The sequence below is a fragment of the Garra rufa genome, chromosome 3 (genome assembly GCF_049309525.1).
Source record: "Garra rufa chromosome 3, GarRuf1.0, whole genome shotgun sequence".
Classification (NCBI taxonomy): domain Eukaryota; kingdom Metazoa; phylum Chordata; class Actinopteri; order Cypriniformes; family Cyprinidae; genus Garra; species Garra rufa.
This window is the reverse complement of record NC_133363.1, coordinates 28,618,477-28,641,875: the sequence shown is the minus strand read 5'-3', so window position 1 is coordinate 28,641,875 and position 23,399 is coordinate 28,618,477. Positions and strand designations below refer to the sequence as shown.

The 23,399-nt window shown below is 38.8% G+C and overlaps 1 protein-coding gene across 2 annotated transcripts in view; it reads left to right on the top strand.

Moving 5' to 3' along the window:
• The window catches only part of phkb (phosphorylase kinase, beta), a 75,434-nt gene extending 61,477 nt beyond the window's left edge, over window positions 1–13,957 (top strand). For both annotated transcript variants that reach the window (XM_073836917.1, XM_073836918.1), the window contains 2 exons: window positions 9,480–9,535; window positions 13,699–13,957. In XM_073836917.1, coding sequence (XP_073693018.1) covers window positions 9,480–9,535; window positions 13,699–13,942 — 300 coding nt within the window. In that variant the 3' untranslated portion in view covers window positions 13,943–13,957. The remainder of the gene's footprint in view (window positions 1–9,479; window positions 9,536–13,698) is intronic.
• Window positions 13,958–23,399: the final 9,442 nt, after the last annotated feature.

The window sequence follows — 23,399 nt, the reverse complement described above, 5'->3', positions numbered from 1 at the left end:
GAAAAGTGTAAATTCGCAGAACATGTAGATCGCTCACACTACATCAAATTGCTTTTACTCGCTGTTTTATGCAGCGCTGAGCCTTATAACCAATCAAACGTGTTTCTGTTGAACTTAAGAATGTTAAACAGTCTATTGTTATTGACAACATTTTATGGTATTGATTAAAGTAATTGGGTAAATTTAAGTATTTGACATTAAAGGCAACGTAGTGTGGTGACCATATTAATAAGGTGATTATAAAAAATGCAAAGATTGCCACCTAATGCAAAAGTTCATTTCTGACCCTGATGTTTTATTTATCAAAGCAACATAGCATTAGCATCTGATACTGTCATGGTATGGTGCCTCAGATGTTTACTGGGACTAATTTGTGCCTCTCTACAGATACAGCATGAGTATGCTTAAAGGTTGTATCAGCGATTTCTAGCCTGAAACATAAAGTGTCAAATTCAGCTGACCTTTCATCACGATCCGCTCGCTGCCTGCCCCATAAATTGTCTGTGAAAAAAACGCGTCTCTCTGGTCAGCCTAGGGTCCGAGATATGCCAAAAAAACAATCGGCACTACCAACCTTTCCACACATAAACAAACAGTGTTCCAACCAATCAGCGTCAGGGGTTTGGTGTTGTGGACTTTCCTACTGGTGCAGGTATGTGAGGGAGGCGGAGCGAAAGACCACAACACCAAACCCCTGACGCTGATTGGTTGGAACACTATGTGTGGAAAGGTTGGTAGTGCCGATTGTTTTTTTGGCATATCTCGGACCCTAGGCTGACCAGAGAGACGCGGTTTTTTCACAGACAATTTATGGGGCAAGCAGCGAGCGGATCGTGAGGAAAGGTCAGCTGAAATTGACACTTTATGTTTTAGGCTAGAAATCGCTGATACAACCTTTAAAGTCACAAGAGCTTTTGCCCTCAGTTGTTCATTTTTTATGACAGTTGTTTTGGTCTTCAATTTATTATTGTTCTTAGAGGAAGACAGATTTGTCATTAGAGATAAATATTAGGGCTGCAACTAACGATTATTTTAATAATCGATTAATCTGTCGATTATTTTTTCGATTAATCGATGAATCGGATAAAAAAAAAAAACAAGGGATTTACAACCCTTTATTCAAAAACAGAACTAAAATCTTTAGAAAGTGCACGAACATGTTGCTCCTTGAACTGTTATAATAATAATAATAAAATAAAAATGGACTAACACAAAAAACATACACATGTATGCTTTTCATCTGCCAAATATATAGACTAAATAAACTAAAATTACTATCCGTCAAGACAGCGGCTTGCTGTGGTGTACATGCTGCATTTCCCATCAAGAAGCCTCTCAAATTAAATTCCTCAGTGCGCATTAAAAAAGTCATGTGACTTTGCACGCTGGAACGGGATAACTTGACTAACTTTCTGCTACATTCATTCTGCCATGGCGGTGTTTAGTGTCCTGCCATCAGCAGCGACCAGCTGGAAGAGTTCCGCATTCAAATGCACGCAAAACTGGCCTCAAAGCCCCAGCAAAAGTAATTACCATGAATGTGTCAAGGCAAAAATTAAGAAAATATTCGAATTACTTATTAATAAACTAGTATTTTCTGATTCAGTGTTGCAAAGATGAAATTGACGATCCTGCCATCTGCTCATTAATGCCTAATGCATCTTTATGGATTAGCTAATGAAAGAGTTTTGTTTTCGATTTTAATTATTTCGTTTTATAGTAAAATAATAATTTAAAGCTTTCTATAGATATTGTGTTTGTGAGGCAATTACCTGGGTTTCGGTTAATTATTGTGAAGCGCTCCTGTTTAAACCAAAGATATCAAGCGTATTCTGTTTGTTTTCTTTAAGAGCACATTTTGTTGATACTGTTAGTACACACAAACTAAGGTAGACCCTTTACAGTTCCGGCCCGGGTGGTAAATTACTCTTACCTTTATGAGCAAAAAAGAAATTCCACATGGCACTGGCGTCTCCATGCGCTGCAAAGCGCGCTTCTCTCCGCACAAACTTTGGATTTATATTGATTGAATGATTAAACTAATATTGTGATATGTTTTAAGTTTTTTATATCAATGGATTTTAATTTAAATCGCGATGAATTAAGCAGGCTTTTGATCTGTCTGCCGCTGTTTGCTAGGTATAACTTTAAAAAACAAAAACTTGAATTTAACAAACAAAAAGTGTTCCAAATATCTCTAAATTAACTTTATAAACTAAAGGAACGAAAATAAATGTAATCACTTTGCTATTAAAATCAGCAGCTGTCTAATGAGGAAGAGAAAGAGAAAAAAAGACAGTCGGACTGGAAATTCAGTCGGCCAAAAATTGATGAGCTGTCGGACATTTTTACAAGGAATGTTTGTTTAATAACCTATATAATATTCTTAGGCTACTTTCTTAATTAAATATATTATTTCTTTGATTTATTTTAGCGTTTTTAGGCTGCTTGTTAGCTGACTGAAGTGTAGGCTATATATAAAAAAACAACGTGCCACCGTCACAGCCCTATTCAAAACTGAGACGATTTCACCTCAGCAGAGCTCCTCTTTCTCCTTACGGTTGTGGTATGTTTTCGACACATTATACAGACAGACAGTGTTACAAAAACTATAGAAGTAGTTTTCTCCATCTCCACTATCCAACGACCCGTACAGCAGCTGTTTTGCGATCGAGCATTGGCTGCTGTGAAAGTACGCTAGCCAAAGTAGGCTTAAATATCAAACATGTTTGATATAAATCGGGGCAGCATATATATATAATGTAGAAACGGTGCTTTATGCTCAAATGTTCCAGTTTTGCGCATAAGTTAAATTCGCATTTTTGGATGGAAACACAGCTTATGAGGCGCCGAACTCTGCTGGCATCAGTGCGGGAGAGAGACCGAATGTGTCCACTCCGCTCTGCGCTCAATTTTTTTTTATATATATATAATAACAACCAAATGTCTCTGCGTCGCGCGACACAACGAATCGATTATGAAATTCGTTGCCAACGCTTTTAGTAATCGATTTTTATCGATTTTATCGATTCGTTGTTGCAGCCCTAATAAATATTGACTGTTTGACTCACAGTGGGGCTTTTGGAGCCACATTATGAATACAGATCATTTGACTGATTGGTAACGGAGACATTAATAAATTTCTTATCACTGTCAGTCCTATTGAGCTGCTTATAGTTTATTGTCTGCTGCTTCAATGAGGAGAGAGAGAGACACTGACTGCAGGAGTCTGCAGAGCGCAGAGGGGCTCCCACCAGTACCACTAGTAGCACTTGCAGGTAGGGCTGGGCGGTATACCTTTTCATACCGAATACCGGTGTTTTTTTTTTTTAGTGATATTCATTTTTCATATACCCCAATACCGGTGAGTGTGTGCGTACAAAGCGCTGGGAACACGTATGTTGACGCAAACAGAAAGCTTGCTTGCACGTGCTTGTCTGAAGCAACACATCTGAGGTGTGGACGTATTTCAGTATATCTGAGAAAGACCCAGGGTTAGCGATTTGCAAAACTTGTAATGCCGAAATTTCAAGAGGGGGTGTGTCTGCAGTGATGAGAGCAGAGATCGGCGCATTGTGCGCAGACAGATGTAGCTTTCAGTGAGAGAAAAACAATGGCTTTACGTTGGTGTTACGTCGCAATATTTTAAATATGTCTTTTCTATATACTGTATTTTTATTAATATTTATGTTTTAAAGCCAATGGATATCACACAAGCAACGTGGAAACTGATCAATATGTTAAAGTGAAAGTAAAAACTGACTTTCAGCATCTGATGTGCATTCTTTCAGACAATGAGAGACGATTATACTTCATATGCTGATATTAATTTAGTCCCTTAATATTTTTCTTGTGCCCCGAACATGGTGGGGAAAAAAATAAAAAAGAAACGTATTTTGTGTAAGGTTTGTTTTTGAAAGTCTTAAATAAAGCTCTTAATTTTCATTGATGACTGCAGTGTTATTAGGGGGTTATGAAAGTCATAATTATGATTTCAGGTGGTCTAAAATGTGGGGACTGAAAGACAAGAATTGCGATGAAACTTCAAAAGGCTATCCATTGAATAAATATGAGCGCTGCACGTTTCAAAATCATTTGTTGCGCTACTTTGTATACTACCATTCTGACAGCGCCTCCTGCTGGAAGAGAAACGCGTAGACTTGTAAATATGAACTTGTGAAGAATGCACAATAAAGTGTTGTGTATTTTGACTGCAAATCATGAATTCTGATTTCTTCACCTCATTACAATTATGAGTGCCACTGTCACTTCTTTGTGAACAGCAGCATTTTGTGAGACCAATCAAACCTGGGTTAATACTAGTCCGGTCAATGTAAGCCAATATACTGCAGTAATTATTCTCTAATTTATTAGGAAATGTGGTTAACACCTAGTCATGCATGAAAAAATAAAATAAAAAATACCGTCATATACCGTGATACCGTATAATTTTGAAAAATACCGTGATATAAATTTTTGGTCATACCGCCCAGCTCTACTTGCAGGGGTTTGTACAAAACCAACTGCCATCATTCACACCACTTCCAATAAAACTTCAATCTTTTTATAACATCACTACAAAGCCACTACACTGCTGTGAGAAAAAAAGATATGCATATCAAAGGTGCGTGAGAAAAATCTTCTATTCCAGTTTAATGAGGTATGCTGGCACTTATTTCAAACCTCACATTATAAAAGAAAACATTCAAGAAAAAATTCACTGATAGTTAGGCACATACAGCGGACTTAAAATCCTGATAATTTACTTGCCATACAAAATGTCATTTGAAAAGAAATTAAGGTTTTTGAGGACAACAATACAGAGTTTTTCTCCATATAGTGGACTGCAATGAGACCTAACAAGTTGAAGGTCCACATGGCAGTTTCAGTGCAGCTTCAAAGGGCTCTACACGATCCCAGCTGAGGAATAAGGCTATTATCTAGCAAAACGATCTGTCAAAAAAAAAAAAAAAAATTTTACTTTTTAGGGCTGCCCTCGACTACTGATTATTCTGGTTGACTAGTAGTCATTTATTTTAAGCATTAGTTAAGTTTTGTACTCAAGAGAAATTACATCCTGATGTCATTTTGAGTGCACACAAATAAACGTATTGTTTACGAATTAGAAAAATATATTACTTTTATCTGTATGACCAAAAATGACAGGTGTATTTTAAGTGCTTCCATCTGTCATGCAGTAAGCATGCAGTTTCTGTTAGGCTTCCACACTCCGCATAGACACTAAGTTAACATTAGATTGAGCTGCCATGTAAAGTTGCATAAGACATATTTGAAGGCGATGAATGATAGGTGAGTGTTTGGATGTCCTGCCCGATATACTATATTACCACATAGACCAGCCGTTAATGATTTGTCCGTCACGGACTGCATGACTTCGCCACTTCCTGTTCCCTTTTTTTTTTCTGCGACTAATAAAATTTTGCTTTACCAAGCCTAATACTACTAATAGTTAACTATTAGGGGACAGCCCTAATACTTTTTAACCACAAATTCTCATCTTGCACTTGCTCTGCGATGTGCGTCTATGACTTCATGCACTACGTAACCATGTTGGAAAGATCATGCATGGTTACTTCTTCGTCTGTGCTCTCCGGTTCAAGAAAGTAGGGCAGGGCGAAAAACTTTCTCCTCTAACTTCAAAATCGTCCAACATCCTTGCTTTACCTTTTTTTGGTAAAGAGTGTTTGACTTGCTTTGCACATTCACTTGTGTGACCATACCAATGTGATTACGTAATGCATGAATTTGAAATTGTGCAGGACAAGCATTTGTGTTTTTTTTTTTTTTTTTTTAGAAAATGACCAATCTTTTTGGTAAATAAGACCCTTATTCCTCAACTGTAGTGCCTTTTAAAGCAGCAGTGAAACTGCAGTTTGGACTTTCAAACCATTTTTTGCAGCTTATTAATATTTAGTAGGTAGTTATTGGTTTAAGGTATAGAATAGGATTAAGAGATCTAAAATAATGCAGAATAATGCTTTAATATGTGCTTTATAAATAGTAATAAACAGCCAATATTCTAGTAATATACATGAGCAATATCTCACGGATAGACGTGAGATATCACTGCTGTGATTCTGCCATAGGTAATCACAAGTGTGAAAATACATAAACAAAATAACAATGGAGTGTCTTTAAAATCCATCTTTTGTGCATAACTACCCCGTCACAGACTCTCCAAGTTTGACAATGTAATAGCTGAGCCCAAGCCTCCTTTACTAATTCGAAAATGTTACTTTAGAATTAGTAACGAAGAAATGTTGAGTTGCTTCATTGAAAGCTTGTAGTATTACTGCATTACTGTATTAAAAGCCGTGTATTGTGTTTAGTATCAATATCAATATCCGATAGGCTCGTACTATCCTTTCACCTGTAAAGGATTCCTGATGACAGCGCTGATCGGTGCATTTGGTGGCTGCGTACAAGCTTGTTTTGACAGGAAAAAATAACTTCCTTGCTCAAAACGGCATATTTTTTAAATTAAAAGTCTTTGTTGCTGACTCGTAAAACCCTCTGCCACCATCTAATGGCAGAACAACGTAACTAAAATCACCATCACAAAAAAAGCACACACACTGTTTATTATACACACTGAATAATAATATTTAATAAACAACAACAGCCATCATAAAATTTGCGAGGCAATTCAATCAAAAGTACACAGTCATCAGGGGTCTGATATACGTTGAACTTACATAAACATGATGCCGAAACTATTTGCTATGGAACAAATAATAAATTAATGAGACCAGATTTACCCAAAATGAATTACATCTCATGTTTAACCACTACAGAGACATCTGAGCCAGTCCGAAAATGTCGACACAAATTTTCAAATTAACGTTGACTTTATTAACAAACCGCATATTTCCCGGAGATCTGGCCAAGTTGAGGCGCTCTCGGGCACTACTTAAGCGCTGAACGGCCGTGGACGCTCTGAAGATTATTTTCAAATAAACATTGTCTTTATTAACAAACCGCATATTTGAAGTCCTAGTATATTCTCGCCTAAAAAGCTCTCAAAACTACATTCTGTGACACAAAACAGTATTATTTTTAACATTATAGTGGATTTGGGCATTCGCCATGACACTCGCTGTGAGAAATACGGCAACTTCAGCAAGCTTAGTGATACGAGCGCTGAAACGGCTGTGTGATTTCTGTTGGACAGTAATATTAACACTCTTATCAGCCAATCAGATTCGAGGACCAGAAAGAACTGGTAATAAGCAACTAGTTAATAGTGAGAGCTGGTCCCTAAACTAAAGTGGTACTGATATTATTAAGGCTTGGAATTCAGAACATGACTGTTGCGTAAATTTTGCGAAATGTTGCAGTTTGCAGTCTGGAGGAGTCAACACTAGTTGCCAAAAGTCAGAACTAATCTGCAGATTTTGAGCTGTTGGAGTTGACAGATTTCACAGAGAACCATCTAGCATAGCGACACCCAGATGTGTGTGTGTTTTTTTTTTTTTGTTGTTTTTTTTGTATACTATGATTTCATCCATTCAGAGCATTTCAAACATGCTTGATATTTTGAGCCAATTTTAGAACACATATGTGACCCTGGACCACAAAACCAGTCATAAGGTTAAATTTGACAAAACTGAGATTTATACATCATATGAAAGCTCAATAAATAAGCTTTCTATTGATGTATGGTTTGTTAGGATAGGACAATATTTGACTGAGATACATCTATTTGAAATCAGAAATCTAAGGATGCAAAAAAATCAAAAAGACTGAGAAAATCACCTTTAAAGTTGTCCAAATTAGGTTCTTAACAATGCATATTACAAATCAAAAATTACATTTTGATATGTTTACAGTAGGAATTTTACAAAAAATCTTCATGGAACATGAACTTTACTTAATTTCTTAATGATTTTTGGCATAAAAGAAAAATCAAAAATTTTGACCCATGCAATGTATTTTTGGCTATTGCTACAAATATACCCCAGCGACTTAAGACTGGTTTTGTGGTCCAGGGTCACATATTGTTTTCATCTGTCATGAGTCTCCTAGCAACAAGGTGCATGTTTCTTTGTAAGTTTGTTGTATTCTAACAACTTGACCATCTGGTATTGTGTGATCCTCAGTACTGTGTATAATACCCTTTTTTTCTCTTCAAAACCTCCAAGTGTAAGATGGCTATAGTGTTTTTCAGTCCTATCATGTATTCCAGCATTTAGACAAATGCATCTGGCAAATGCTTAAATGTTAATGTTGATGCTTTTGCAATTGATAGTTTAGCAATTACGTTTGGTGCATAAATGACCGACTTTAACCCTACCGCTTCTCTCCAAGTTGTTCTTAGCGCAGTGCAAAGTACTGAAGTTACACAGCACCTTTTCACTTTCTGAATGCTTCTGCACCTGTCACATATTAACAACATACCCAGACATTCACTTCCAATCCATGAAGGACAGCTTGAACCCGCTCCCATCCACCTGAACAAAATACCATCCTCCTCTGCAGCCCTCACGCAGGGCAGAATTAGCATGTATAGTCTCTGTTGATCAGCCCTTGTGATGATTCACTGCACTGCCTCCACAAAATGGCTGTGCCAATATGTCATTTAAACCAAAGCTGTGATTTGCCCGAGCACTTATCTTCCCCGTTTCAGGGGAAGCAAACAACAACAGTCGAGACAAACAGCCTACATCACAAATATATTGCCATCGTCCATTCAGACTAATAGATCTGTCTATCTCGACGTTTGGCACATCGTAGCACATTCAAAGATGTGTTATTTACATATTAGCTGGTTAATAATAGAGTTTTTGGAGCTGTAGCAGTTTTGAAGGAATGTTGGCTATGTGCTATACTTTTTCGCAAGAGAAGTGCCTGTGAACGTTGGTTATTATTTGTTTGACCGTAGCACCAAGCAGAAAGGCAGAAATAATGATTGTTTTGAAACACAAAGGAGCCCCCGAAGTTGTGATCTCAAGAAAACAAGACAAATTAACTGCTAAGATCCTCTTGCGGTTTAGGAGTTGTGGCAGTGGAAGGTTTAAATGGAAGCTGGCTGTCCTCTGTGTGTAGGCAGAGGGCTTTAGCTACTGATTGATATGACCCAACCTAAACCTTCAGCAATCAGCAGCTCATTATCTCAGCGAAATTACTACATCATCCAGCCCAAACGACTGTAATGAGCTAGCATAAAGAATCAGGGCCCTGATCCACCATCATCTCCCTCGTCTTTGTCTTGCAGTCTCTCATTCTCTCCCTCTCAATGAAGCTTGTTTTCCTCTGCACCCAGTCATTGGTTATACTCTTAACGGCTCTGACTTTTCTTCCACTTTTAAGGTCTCTCTCTCTCCCTTCTTCATTTTTAGTGAAGTCACTCACTCCTGAACTCAGAGGCGATGGATTTTACACTCTGTGCCCTTGCCTTTGACTCTCCTCCGTTGAGACCTAAAGTTTTCCAATACGTCTTCTTTGCTTGTTTCGTGCAGGGTCCCATTGTGAACGATGTCGTCATTCATGTGGCCCTGATAGCAGAAAGTCAAAGGTAAATAAATTCCTCATGTCTCTCTCTCTCTCTCGCTTCGTCCTCTGGTCTAATTGATGCATGCACACTAATTATTGGGCTATTCCGTAGCCTTCATCTATCAGCAATCTCATTTAAAGCTTTTCTGGTGAGTGGGGGAGGTGAAAGAGGTCGTGTGGCCAGCTGGTCCCAGCCAGGCCTGCTCTGCTGTTCATTTAACATTGTTCACCCCAGCACTTAACCCGCCTCTCCCCTTATTCACCCTGCAAACCTTAATCAGTACTACTTGTCTAAGTCAACCTCAGTACCTTCATTTAAAGCAGCAAGTTCCACTTAACACCTCACCTTCTCTGCAAAGCTTGAATAATGTTGTTTAAATATTATAGTGATAAGCTGGAGCAGAGGTTTTGGTTGCTTGTAAACGTACAATTTCGTTGAATCCCACAGCAGAAGTGCCTGTAAACCATTCATAGTCACTTTTCCACTGCATGGCTTTACTTCATAAGGCTCACTTTAGGGGAGTTTTCCACTGTGTACAATACCTAGTACCTGGTACTTTTTTAAAAAGGAAAGTCAAGTATGAAGTGAAGCCAAGTATGGTGACCCATACTAGAATTTGAGAATTTGTGCTCTGCATTTAACCCATCCAAGTGCACACACACAGTAGTGAACACACACGCAGAGCAGTGGGCAGGCATTGCTGCGGCGCCCAGGGAGCAGTTGGGGGATCGGTGCCTTGCTCAAGGGACTCACCTCAGTCGTGGTATTGAGGGTGGAGAGAGTGCTGGTTATTCACCTTCCCCACCGACAATCCCTGCCTGACCTGAGACTCGAACCTGCAACCTTTGGGTTACAAGTCCAACTCTCTAACCATTAGGCCACGGCTGCCCCAATTTAGCGAGCTGCCAATTTAGCCGATACAAGAATGTGATATGTAAACACTGCAGACCACTGATTGTTCCGAGAGAATCGTCACTACCAATGTTATTAGATTTGTGACACAAGACACCAAACTCTCTATATTTAAATAGTCAGTTCACATTTGTTTGCATGACTTTTTAAACAACTTGCTTTAAACGACCCTTGCACGCAGCTTGAAAAAATAAATGGCTGTATCACGGGCAGTAGACTAGGTGGCGGCGCAACTTTAACGATCAATCTATAATCCCACCCACTTTAAAGCAGTTCTAAACTGCAGTGGAAAAGCAAACCGAGTGTGCCAAGCTGAGCCGTGCCGAGTCGTACTACATAGTGGAAAAGTGCCATTACGTAATCACGGTGTCATACAAGATTGTGTTACCATTGAAATTTAATGGATACTTGATTATAGTGCTTAATTATAAATCCTACATAACAGCATTATGATGTATGTTAATGATGTAAATATGACATCTAAAATCTTTTTAAATTGTCAGATCATTTTATATAACCAAATAATTTTATTTCAACTTTTTATCTTTTTCTCAGAATTGTGCGATATAAACTTGCAATTGTGAGTTATGAAGTCCAAATTGTGATATATACTCACAATTCTGACTTTTTTTTCTCTGAATTGTGATATAAAGTCACAATTGTGAGAAATAAAGTCAAAATTGTGAGATAACGTCAGTTATCGCAATTCTGATTTTTTTTTTCTCTTATTTTGAGATATAAACTCGGAATTGCGAGTTATAAAGTCCACTTTGAGGGGAAACAAAGACTGATATGTCCTCAGATTTGCAATTTTATATCTTACAATTCTGACTTAATTTGCAGTTGCGTGTTATAAAGTTATAAATTCTGTCACATAAACTCAACTCTCAACTCTCAAGAATTGGTTTTATATCTCGACTTTGTCTTACAATTCTGACTTTATAACTCGCAATTGAGAGTTTATATCACGTAATTAAGATTTTATTTGTCAGAATTGGGAGTTTCATATCTTACAATTCTGACATTATAACTCGCAATTGCAAATTTTTATTCTGAGAAAAAAAACTTGAAGAATTGTGAGAATAAGTTGAAATTACATTTTTCGTTTTTTATTCAGTGGATGAAATGGGCTTCCATACTTTTGACTTTAAGAAAGAGGAACAAATAATCAAGAGTTTGATTACATTTCTCAAAAGATGTACAAATTTGCTGTTACTCCCTCAGTCGTTATTAGAAACACTCATTTTAGAAACAGTTTTCTAAAATGTAATGCCAAGGTAACAGAACACAAAGCGTAGTGTTATAAATGTACATTAAATGTTTTTAAAAATGATCATTTATGTGTAAAGGGTCACGTTATTGAATATTTATTGTTAGGCATATGGCCTATTAGTCTTTTTTGCATTTATGCAATATACTGGAGCCAAACCTGAGAAAGCAGACCAGAATATTACACTGTGTTCCTGGACATCTAATTTGCGGGGGGAGGGGGGTTTGCTAGGGGTTGGAGAAAAAAATCGATTCACTTATCGCGATTCTTTTTGATACGATTTAGGGATGCTCATGTTGACCGTTTAACCGTTAACCGACAGTAAGAATTTTAACCGATTATTACTATCAGTTAAACGGTTTAAAAGGTTTTTTTTTTCTATTATTATTTTTTTTATGTTTGCTGCATGGTGAAAGAAATAATGCTATTTGTAAGTTATCTGTTTACTCACGCGCGCGTGTCCACACGTGCAGTGTGGCTGTACAGACAAATTTCGCTTCACCTTTACTTAGTAAACAGATGTAGTATATGCAACTCAATGGCAAGTGGCGTTATTGGGTTATTAGAGAGTGAATCCGTGAGTGAGTGTATTCAAATTCTGAATGAATTATAGTCTAGAAAGTGCGCAATAGGCGCTCCCGTTACAATCACTGGAAAGCTATCACTCATCCTAGAGTAGTTCATCGCAATCTCATAAAGTTATTAAAAAGTAATAAAATAACCTTAACCTTAAAACCTAAATAATAACCTTATTTATTTAATGCCAACACTTTCTTTGTTTTAATAAGAGAGTTCGCGAAAGTGTAGAAATCAGCAAAACTGAAACCGGCACTTTGGTTGGTGAGTGGATTGTAACATAGCCTCCTGTGATTGGCCACAGTGATAATCAAATCAACATACATGTCTGTGATTGGCTATTGCTGAACGCTGTAAAACACGCGCTTCTCCACACGCAAATGACAGTGGATGGAAGTCCCGAACCGCAAATTGAAAGGATTTTTGTGATGGTGTTTTTTTCGCGGATCTAAGAGTTAACAGGCAGTGGTACAGTCTATCCATACAGCATGTCCACATGTTAAAAACTTGGCATACTGAGGTATAGGCTGGCCTGCTATATATTTTTATGTCCGACGGGAAGAACAAGACGCGGTGACCGACCGGTTCTTCAAAGCGCCAGTGTTTTAGTTTTGTCATCTTAATTAGATAGTTATTTAATTTATATATTCAGTGTAGGCATTCTATTTTTATTTTAAACTAATTAATTATTCTAATTTTATCAGTTAACAGTTAATGTTCGGATAACGAGCAGCGGTTATCGGTCGGGAAAATTAACCGAAATGAGCATCCCTAATACGATTTAAAAATGGTTTACCTCAGAATCGATTTATATTTAATTATTTGTGACCCTGGACCACAAAACCAGTCTTAAGTCGCTGGGGTATATTTGTAGCAATAGCCAAAAATACATTGTATGGGTCAAAATTATTGATTTTTCTTTTATGCCAAAAATCATTAGGAAATTAAGTAAAGATCATGTTCCATGAAGATTTTTTGTAAAATTCCTACTGTAAACATATCAAAATGTAATTTTTGATTAGTAATATGCATTGTTAAGAACTTAATTTGGACAAATTTAAATGTGATTTTCTCAGTATTTTGATTTTTTTTGCACCCTCAGATTCCAGATTTTCAAATAGATGTATCTCGGCCAAATATTGTTCTATCTTAACAAACCATACATCAATAGAAAGCTTATTTATTGAGCTTTCATATGATGTATACATCTCAGTTTTGTAAAATTGAACCTTATGACTGGTTTTGTGGTCCAGGGTCACATTTTACTTTTCCTAAGAGGTGGTGGGGAGAAGTTACCGCTTTTTTTGCGCGCAAATTACTCTGAATTTACTCGTATATTTTCTCAAGTTTCATGAATGTGTCCCATTACTTTTAATAGAGTTGTTTTTAATGTTTAAAAGTCTCTTGTCTTGATTGTGTCTTTCAGATTGCAGGTCTTCCTTAACACCTATGGCATCCAAACTCAGACTCCGCAGCAGGTGGAGCCCATACAGATCTGGCCCCAGAAAGAGCTGGTGAAGGTATTACTGTTCAATCAATCAAACTCCCCAACAAACAAATCTTCCAGACTGATCAATTTCAGTGACATTCACTCCATTAGACCATTGGTCAGTTTATCAAGTGGCCACTCAGTTTGGACCGACTGCCACATCAGTCATGTCAGTCAGTGAATTATTTTTGCATGCTCTTAAAGATTTACACCTTGGATTTAACCTCAGTATTGCACTATTGATTACATCAGTTTGACAAAAGACTCTGAAAAAAGACTTTAATGTTTTCTCAGATATATATGTCCTATGTGAACACGGTAGCGAAATATTAATTCTTTGTGACAGTATATCAATAGAACGTGGCGTTCATTTACTGACCAACCTGGTATAAACTTGTCACCATAAATCAGATTATTACAATATTTTTAGGGGTCAGAACTCTTTCGCTAAATGTTATTCCTGCCCGTTCTGTCTAATCGGCAGAGCTATGTGTGCGAGAGTGTTTACGTGTTTGTTCTTGTATTTGTGGGTGTGTGAGTGGGTGGTAAGGTTTTGTTGCCGGAACGTGCAATTTACTGCAGTTTGGTTTAAAAGCAGTTTGAAATCAGAAACCCAACAGTATCTTCTTCCCTTCCCTCAGTTTTGTATATGTGCAGTCCAATGTGTATTATAGAGAGTGATGATTTGCTGAGTATGCCTTTGTAAGGATGCTTATTCAGTGGCTGACCTATCAGAGACAGCTGGAGCTCCACGGATAAGGCTGCTTACTTTAAATCAGCTGCAGCACCTTCTTCGCTGTTTCCTACTGTGGTAAATGACACAATATCACATTTGACTAATGATACACATTTGAATTTCTTCTTGAATGGTTCTCTTAGATAGGAAGAATAGCACTTGGTCGATTGTTGATTATTTTAATATGATATTCTGTGATAAAATGATTAAATTATTAATTTGTATTAATTTACACTACCACTATACAAGTCAACAGCCGTTACTCCAGTCTTCAGTGTTACATGATCCTTCAGAAATCATTCTAATAGGCTGATTTGGTGCTCAAATAGCATTTCTTTCTGCTTAAAGGGACAGTTCACTTTAAAAATGAATATTCTGTTATTAATTGCTTACCCTCATGTCGTTCCAAACCCGCAAGAACGTTGTTGCTGTCTATGCAGGGTCAGAAAGCTCTTGAGTTTCATCAAAAATATCATAATTTGTGTTTCAAAGATGAACAAAGGTCTTACAGGTTTGTAACAAAATGAGGATGAGCAATCAATTATTATTATTATTATTTTTATTTTTTTTGGGGTGAACTATCCCTTTAATATTTTGTGGAAACCATGGATTCGTTGATAATTAAAAAAAAAATATATATATATATAATATAAATATATATATATATATATATACATATATACAGTCGTGGCCAAAAGTTTTGAGAATGACACAAATAGTTTTCACAAAGTTTGCTGCTGAACTGCTTTTAGATCTTTGTTTCAGTTGTTTCTGTGATGTACTGAAATATAATTACAAGCACTTCATACGTTTCAAAGGCTTTTATCGACAATTACATGACATTTATGCAAAGAGTCAGTATTTGCAGTGTTGGCCCTTCTTTTTCAGGACCTCTGCCATTCGACTGGGCATGCTCTCAATCAACTTCTGGGCCAAATCCTGACTGATAGCAACCCATTCTTTCATAATCACTTCTTGGAGATTGTCAGAATTAGTGGGTTTTGTTTGTCCACCCGCCTCTTGAGGATTTACCACAAGTTCTCAATGGGATTAAGATCTGGGGAGTTTCCAGGCCATGGACCCAAAATTTCAACGTTTTGATCCCCGAGCCACTTAGTTATCACTTTTGCCTTATGGCACGGTGCTCCATCGTGCTGGACAATGCATTGTTCTTCACCAAACTGTTGTTGGATTGTTGGAAGAAGTTGCTGTTGGAGGGTGTTTTGGTACCATTCTTTATTCATGGCTGTGTTTTTGGGCAAAATTGTGAGTGAGCCCACTCCCTTGGATGAGAAGCAACCCCACACATGAATGGTCTCAGGATGCTTTACTGTTGGCATGACACAGGACTGATGGTAGCGCTCACCTTTTCTTCTCCGGACAAGCCTTTTTCCAGATGCCCCAAACAATCGGAAAGAGGCTTCATCGGAGAATATGACTTTGCCCCAGTCCTCAGCAGTCCATTTGCCATACTTTTTGCAGAAGATCAATCTGTCCCTGATGTTTTTTTGGAGAGAAGTGGCTTCTTTGCTGCCCTTCTTGACACCAGGCCATCTTCCAAAAGTCTTGGCCTCACTGTGCGTACAGATGCGCTCACACCTGCCTGCTGCCATTCCTGAGCAAGCTCTGCACTGGTGGCACTCCGATCCCGCAGCTGAATCCTCTTTAGGAGACGATCCTGGCGCTTGTTGGACTTTCTTGGATGCCCTGAAGCCTTCTTAACAATGCAGTGGAAAGTTTTTTCGGGATTAAGTTAATTTTCATGGCAAAGAAGGACTATGCAATTCATCTGATCACTCTTCATAACATTCTTGAGTATATGCAAATTGCTATTATAAAAACTTAAGCAGCAACTTTTCCAATTTCCAATATTTATGTAATTCTCAAAACTTTTGGCCACGACTGTATATATATATTAAAGAAATATATGAATGTATTTACTATAATTTTTATTAATTTAATGTCAGTGCTGAATAAAAATACACTTCCAGTGAAAAGTTTTTTTAACAGTAATTTTTTTTCTTTAAGAAGTCTCTACTCAACAGTACAATTTAGAAATATTTTTACTATTTAAAATAACTTTTTTCTATTTGAATGTATTTTTTATGTAATTCATTCCTGTGATTTCAAAGCTTAATTTTTTAGCATCATTACTCCAGTCACATGATCCTTTAGAAATCATTCTAATATTCTGATTTGCTACTCAAAAAACGTTTATTATGTTGAAAACAGCTAAGTAGAATATTACTGATTTGCTGTATTTTGGATCAAATAAATGCAGGCTTGGTGAGCAAAAGAGAATTCTTAAAAAAAAAAAAAAAAAATTTACTGATCAAAAACTTTGACAAAAACGTCTAAGGTTACGTATGTAACCCCAGTTCCCTGAGGACAGGGAACTCTACGCTGCGTCCTGTCGGACACTTTGAGACGCAGCGTAGAGTTCCCTCCGGAAGGGAACTTTTTATTCTTTAAAATGAAAATAAACACACTGACCTTCAGCATTTAAATGGTATTGTAATTTAATTAAATTATAGTAAATTAACGCAATTCTATTAATCAGTAAATTGATAAATCATACCAGAGTCAGTGAAATCTTTACACTGGGCGTCTGAGCAGAACGACTCAAAACAAATCGTCCAAAATTCTGAATAAATTATTCACAGGAATACTAGAACACTGTTATAATTAGTACATCTTTTTACTGTGCAGGTCATGCAGAGTTTTGGACTCTGGGGAACACTCCTATTATAATCATCGAAGCTGTCTACACTCTCTTATTTACACTTTCTACACCTTGCTGATTATAATTACTTTCTTGCACTGTATATTGGCTGTTACTCAATCTACATGGTGAGCAGTGCAACATACAAATCCAAAATCTTTCCTAACTGTCGATGCCTTTCGCTTTGGTTCCACACAAGCTTGTTTTTCTGTCAGATGATGCTTTTTCAGCACTCATTATCGTGTGCCAAAACAAAAAGATTGAAAATGCATTCATGGATCAGATTGCTTATACAAACTCGCTCATTAGGACAGTTTGTCGTTTCAGATAAACTATAAGCTAACAGAAATTCTGTGATTGGTTGCAATGCTCACTAGCTGTAAAATGTGATGTACTTTAAATAAAGAAATTAGGGATGCACCGAATATTCGGCCACCGAAAATATTCGGCCGAAAATGGCCCAAAAGCGCATTTTCGGTTTTCGACCGAAAGACTTTTATCACCGAAACAACACGGCCGAAACAATACGTTGATGCAAACAGAAACTGCAGCCTGCACGTGCTTGTCTGAAGCAACACATCTGCTGTGTGGACGTATATCAGTATATCCGAGAAAGACCCACGGATAGCGATTTGCAAAACATGTAATGCCGAAGTTTGAAGAGGGGGTGTGTCTGCAGTGGTGCGTGCAGCCAGTGATGAGAGCAGAGACAGAGACAGATGTAGCTTTCAGTGAGTGAAAAACAATGGCTTTACGTTGGTGTTACGTCACAATATTTTAAAGATATGTCCTTTCTATATACTGTATTTTTATAAATATTTATGTTTTAAACCATGGAGGTGAGCCAATGGATATCACACAAGCAACGGGAAAACTGTGCAATATGTTAAAGTGAAAGTGAAAACGTACTCGGTTACTAACATAACCTCGGTTCTCTCTAGAGAGGGAACGAGTACTGCGTAAGATATCTTACGCTATGGGGACCCAATGCAAAACGCCGTGCTTGCTGAGATCTGACACCAAAGACCCAAGGGTGAAAACCCGGGGTTCATATAGTGCACAATCACTCAGGAAACTCACAGGGAGTCCGGGAAGAGGGAGGGGCGGAGCCGCACTCTTCCACATAATAATGCAGCATCACTCGGACACTTCATACGTTATACAGACAGGGCGGGGTTACGGCCTGAACTGATGTGAAAATATGGGTCTCACACAGTTTTACTGGTGAACTAGACCGACAGCAGCCTGGCCTGCAAGGCGGGAACCTCCAGGTTGTAAAACCTTATAAATGTAGACGGGGAGGCCCAGCCCGCCGCCGTACAAATATCTTGCAAGGCAATCCCACTTGACCAGGCCCACGAAGAGGCCATGCCCCTTGTGGAATGTGCTCTGACACCCAACGGGCACTGCATGCCCTTGGAGGCGTACGCCAGAGCTATAGCATCAACTATCCATCTGGATAGGCTCTGTTTCGACGCAGCTAGTCCCTTAGAACGTCCACTGAACGAAACAAAAAGCTGTTCCGTCTGCCTAAAAGCAGACGAGCGAGACACATAAACTCGTAATGCCCTGACTGGGCAGAGAAGGCTCGCATCAATTTCCTCATCAGAGACCGGTAGGGCTGACAGAGCGATGACCTGCGCCCTAAACGGAGAGTTGAGGGATTTTGGAACATAACCGTGCTTAGGTTTGAGTATAACTTTAGAGTCATTAGGCCCAAACTCCATGCACGTCGCACCCACAGAGAGCGCATGCAAGTCCCCTATGCGCTTTACCGAAGCGAGAGCCATCAAAAATACAGTCTTAAACTACAGGTATTTCAGATCAATCGTCTGTAAAGGCTCGAATGGTCCACCTTTCATGGCGTCCAGCACCGTAGAAAGGTCCCAAACGGGGACTGAGGGAGGTCTGGGAGGATTCACACACAGGCGGACATAAGTGGGCTGCTATTGCCTCTTCGACCGGCGGTAGAGAGAGGTATCCCCTGTTCTCGGCGTCGTCCACTGTAGAGAACGCCAAAGAAGTAGAAGTACGCCCTCTCGCTGAGTAGGGGGCGTTCCAGGACTTATTCAATTCTTCGTGAAGCTCAGGAAGAAAAGGCGCTGGTTTTGACGCATGCGTTCCCCTTTTGGCAGAAAACAGCCATCCAGCCGGTTGTGAGCGGGCTGCTCAGGTGAAGACCACTCAAGGCCCAAGCTCGCCGTGGCCTGTGTGAGTATCCTCATCCTGACGCCAGGATAGAGCAGGAATCCTCTTCCTCCATTAGAGCGCCCTCATCAGCAACATCAATGGAAGCGGAAGCAGACAGCGGCCGCTTTATATCCGGAACGGAGGCTGACGAGGTCGGTGAAGCAGGCGGGCGAACCGGCGAGCTTTGTCGGCTGGGGGAAGGTTCCGGGGCCCGCTGTGCACGGCGCTTTTTACGGCGCGACACCGCTGCGGGCGGGGGAGCAGTCTCAGTAAAGAAGGCCAGGCGAGTCCTCAAAGTCGCCATAGGCATTGGCTCACAGTGAGGGCAGCCGCCGTCGGCGAGCGCGAGAACTGCATGCTCCTTACCCAGGCAGGAAACGCAGATCACGTGGCGGTCCCCGTCGCTGAGTGTGGCTCTGCCTTTGCTCTTTTAGAATGTGTGTCGCAGCGGCGACACACAGAAATAAGCAATTAAAAGGATATAGGCGCCGGAAAGCGCAGCAGGAAGGCAAGGAAGGCGGCGTGGCCAGCGACTTCTATGGCTCGTCCCGCTGAAGGTGCTCCCGATCAACGGCGCGACTTCTTCTCCAGCTCCAGCGATGCGTGTGCTTCGCTTGAAGGATGAAAAATCAGACAATAGCTGCCTACGAGCGGTATTTATAGGCCTAGGCCACGCCCGTTATGGCGGGACGTGACGCAGTAGGCACGAAACTCCCTCATTGGATCTGGCGTCACGCTAGGCCTCGCTCGATAGGCTGCTGCAGTTGCCGCAGAACAGCCAATAGGCGCGCGAGCTGTCTCGCCTATGTCTATATGCTGCTGCAACGCGTTTTACATTGTTACAAAATTAAGGATAATTTTTTGGCTTCAATATCTCGCGGAAAAGGATTTTCCCCCAAAGCGTAAGATATCTTACGCAGTACGAGAGACCTCTCGTAAGAGAACTGACAGTGCTTTCAGCATCTGACGTGCATTCTCTCAGAGACAATAAGAGGCGATTATATTTTATATGCTGATATTAATTTAGTCACCTAATATTTTTCTTGTGCCCTGAACATGGTGGGAAAAAATAAAAAGAAACGTATTTTGTGTAAGGTTTGTTTTTTTGAAAGACTTAAAGCTCTTAATTTTCATTGATGACTGCAGTTTTATTTAGGGGTTAAGAAAGTCTTAATTATAATTTCAGGTGATCTTAAATGTGGGGACTGAAAGACAAGAATTGCGATGAAACTTCAAAAGGCTATCCATTGAATAAATATGAGTGCTGCACATTTCAAAGTCATTTGCTGCTGCTTTGTGTAATATTATTCTGAAAGCGCCTCCTGCTGGAATAGAAACGCATAGAGTTGTAATGTGAACTGATGGATCCACAAGATAATGTGTTATAAAAATTTATTACACGGCTCTTTGGAATGCTTGATTCTGATTGGTCAGTTGAGACATTTGCAGGTTCGTTCTTTTCAAATAATCACCGCTCCAAAGTAATAACGCATAGCCGGTACTACTTGTATGTTTAAAATCCCTCCGTGCCAACAAAGATTACTGTTTGGCGCCATCTTGTGACAAACACTGGACAACCACAATTAACAATGGAAAATTTCGACATTAATATATTTAAATTGTCTTACTAATGTACATAGTTTGAAGGTTAGTCACGTGGTACTATATCGTTTCGCGGAAGGATAAAAATGTTAATTTAAAACAAATATGCCAATAAAAGGTTTCAAATTCATATTCATGTCCAGTTTTTTTCCTTATGTGGCAAGTAGCCGTGTAATAAGCGGGATAATGTACAGGCAGCCGGTAGTTATCGCAGAAATAAGCCCCTTCAGTGTGATACAAGACCCTCCGCTTCGCGTCGAGTCCTGATCACACTGTTGGGGCTTATTTCTGCGATAACTACCGGCCGCCTGTACATTATCCCTTACGTAAACAATTTAAACAAAGACAGTAAAATATATATATATATATATATGTTATTTAAGTAATATAATATTTGATTGATAACAATTGTTTAAATTAATATAATTGATTTATTCTTTGAAACTTTAATATTAATTTATGCAATTGCAATGCTTTGATTTTAGTAAGATTAGTACACAGTCATAGCCATAAATGCAATGGTAGGCCTACTAATAATTGGCATAATTCTTTCGGTGTTTCGGTTTTCGGCCAAGAATTTTCATTTCGGTGCATCCCTAGTTCAGTGTTAAATAAATATTTTGAAATTGTATTTTTGTTATTTGATTTATTTCTCTGAAAAGCAACACAAAATAGTAAAAAGCAAATTTTTACTATTTAATTATTGTAATGGTGAAAAAATTGGCAAAATAAATGGAAAAAAATGCGAAACACCGCGTTCGGTATTCGGCCTTCGGCCTTCGGCCTTCGGCCAAGCATTTCATTATTACCGGTATTCGGCTTCGGCCAAGAATTTCATTTCGGTGCATCCCTAAAAGAAATGTTTACACAGTGGTAGTAGATCTAAATGGAATGATTAATTCCATTATTTATTTGATCAATTGTGCATTACTAATGCAGCTCTATCTTTCACAAATCCAAGAACCTGATATTTTTAAACAATCATGTAAAATAGAATCACAGAAAAGAGAGCAGTTTAGAGGTTGATGTGCTGTTTCTAATCCAGGCGTCAAGCCTGCTGAAAGCGATACGAGCGTGAACGTCTTTATAGCAGAATCCTGCGTATTAAAGAGGTTTGTTTCAACATCAGCACACTGGCTTCGCTGCCCCTCTTGATGTGCCACAGGCTTAACATGCGTGGCATTTGCAGGTTTCGTGTTAGGCATGTTGAGCTCCTGATTAGAGGGAGGGCACTCTCGATTCAGTTGTGTCTTCCCCTCATTGCTATTCTGCACACAAATTTTCCAAGGTGCAGAGATCCGCACCGAGAGAAAAAGAGTTCTGGAGCATGAAGCGCTCTCGAAAAATGTTCGTTTTGACAACTGAATTTAGTCTAAATTAGCAGCTTTTTTCCGTTTCAGTTGGATATGAGCTGGATTCTCCTCAGCAGGGGCTGATTCTGCTTGTTCTGTTTTTTTTTTTTCTTTTTGTCGCGTGTTGTGCAGTACACTTTTGTTCTGGAGTGTTATTCTGAGAATGTCAGACTGCAGGAGGTCAGAGAGAAATAGAGCTCCATCTAATGTCGTAAAGATGTCAGCACACTTTGGCTTTGTCCTCTCTGCACTGGAGTAATATTACTGAGGCAAGCGTTACAAAGTGCTATTATTGCACATACGCAAGGTGAGGGCTTTGTTCTTAGACTTTTATGTCGCTATGCTTCAGGAGATTTGTACTATTACTTTTCTAAGCAATTAGACTTGTTATTTCCATTTGGAAGACAATAAAATGGCTGAAAAATCCCATAAATTTAGATTGAAGGGTGAACCTGAGCAATGAAGAGACTATAAATTTCCAAGTGGGTGGACGTTGGTGAAATTGGGTGGCAGGCAAGCAAGACTACTGTTCCCATCATGCACTGTGGCATGAATAAATCATGCCAGTTACTGCTGGTAACTTGTAAGATGTGGAAAAATTTAACTGCTGTTGAAGTTTAGGGTCAGTAAGATTTTGTACTTTTTTTGACAGAAAGTGAAAGAAAGTCTTTTATTTAGCAAGAACAATGTAAATTGATCAAAGTTGACAATAAAGACAGAGATACTTCAAATTTTACTTTTAAAGAAATGTAGAATCCTGAAAAACATAACATGTACACACTTTCCATACTTCATTTAGCAGCACAATTAGTTTATTTTGTATGTGACACTTTATTGAATATTAAAGAATAAAAGTTTCCTGATAATTTACTCACCCCCATGTCATCCAAGATGTTCAAGTCTTTCTTTTTTCAGTCGAAAAGAACGTTTTTGAGTAAAACATTCCAGAGTTTTTCTCCATATGGTGGTCTTCAATGGGGATTAGTGGGTTGAAGGTTCCAATTGCAGTTTCAATGCGGCTTCAAAAGACTCTACA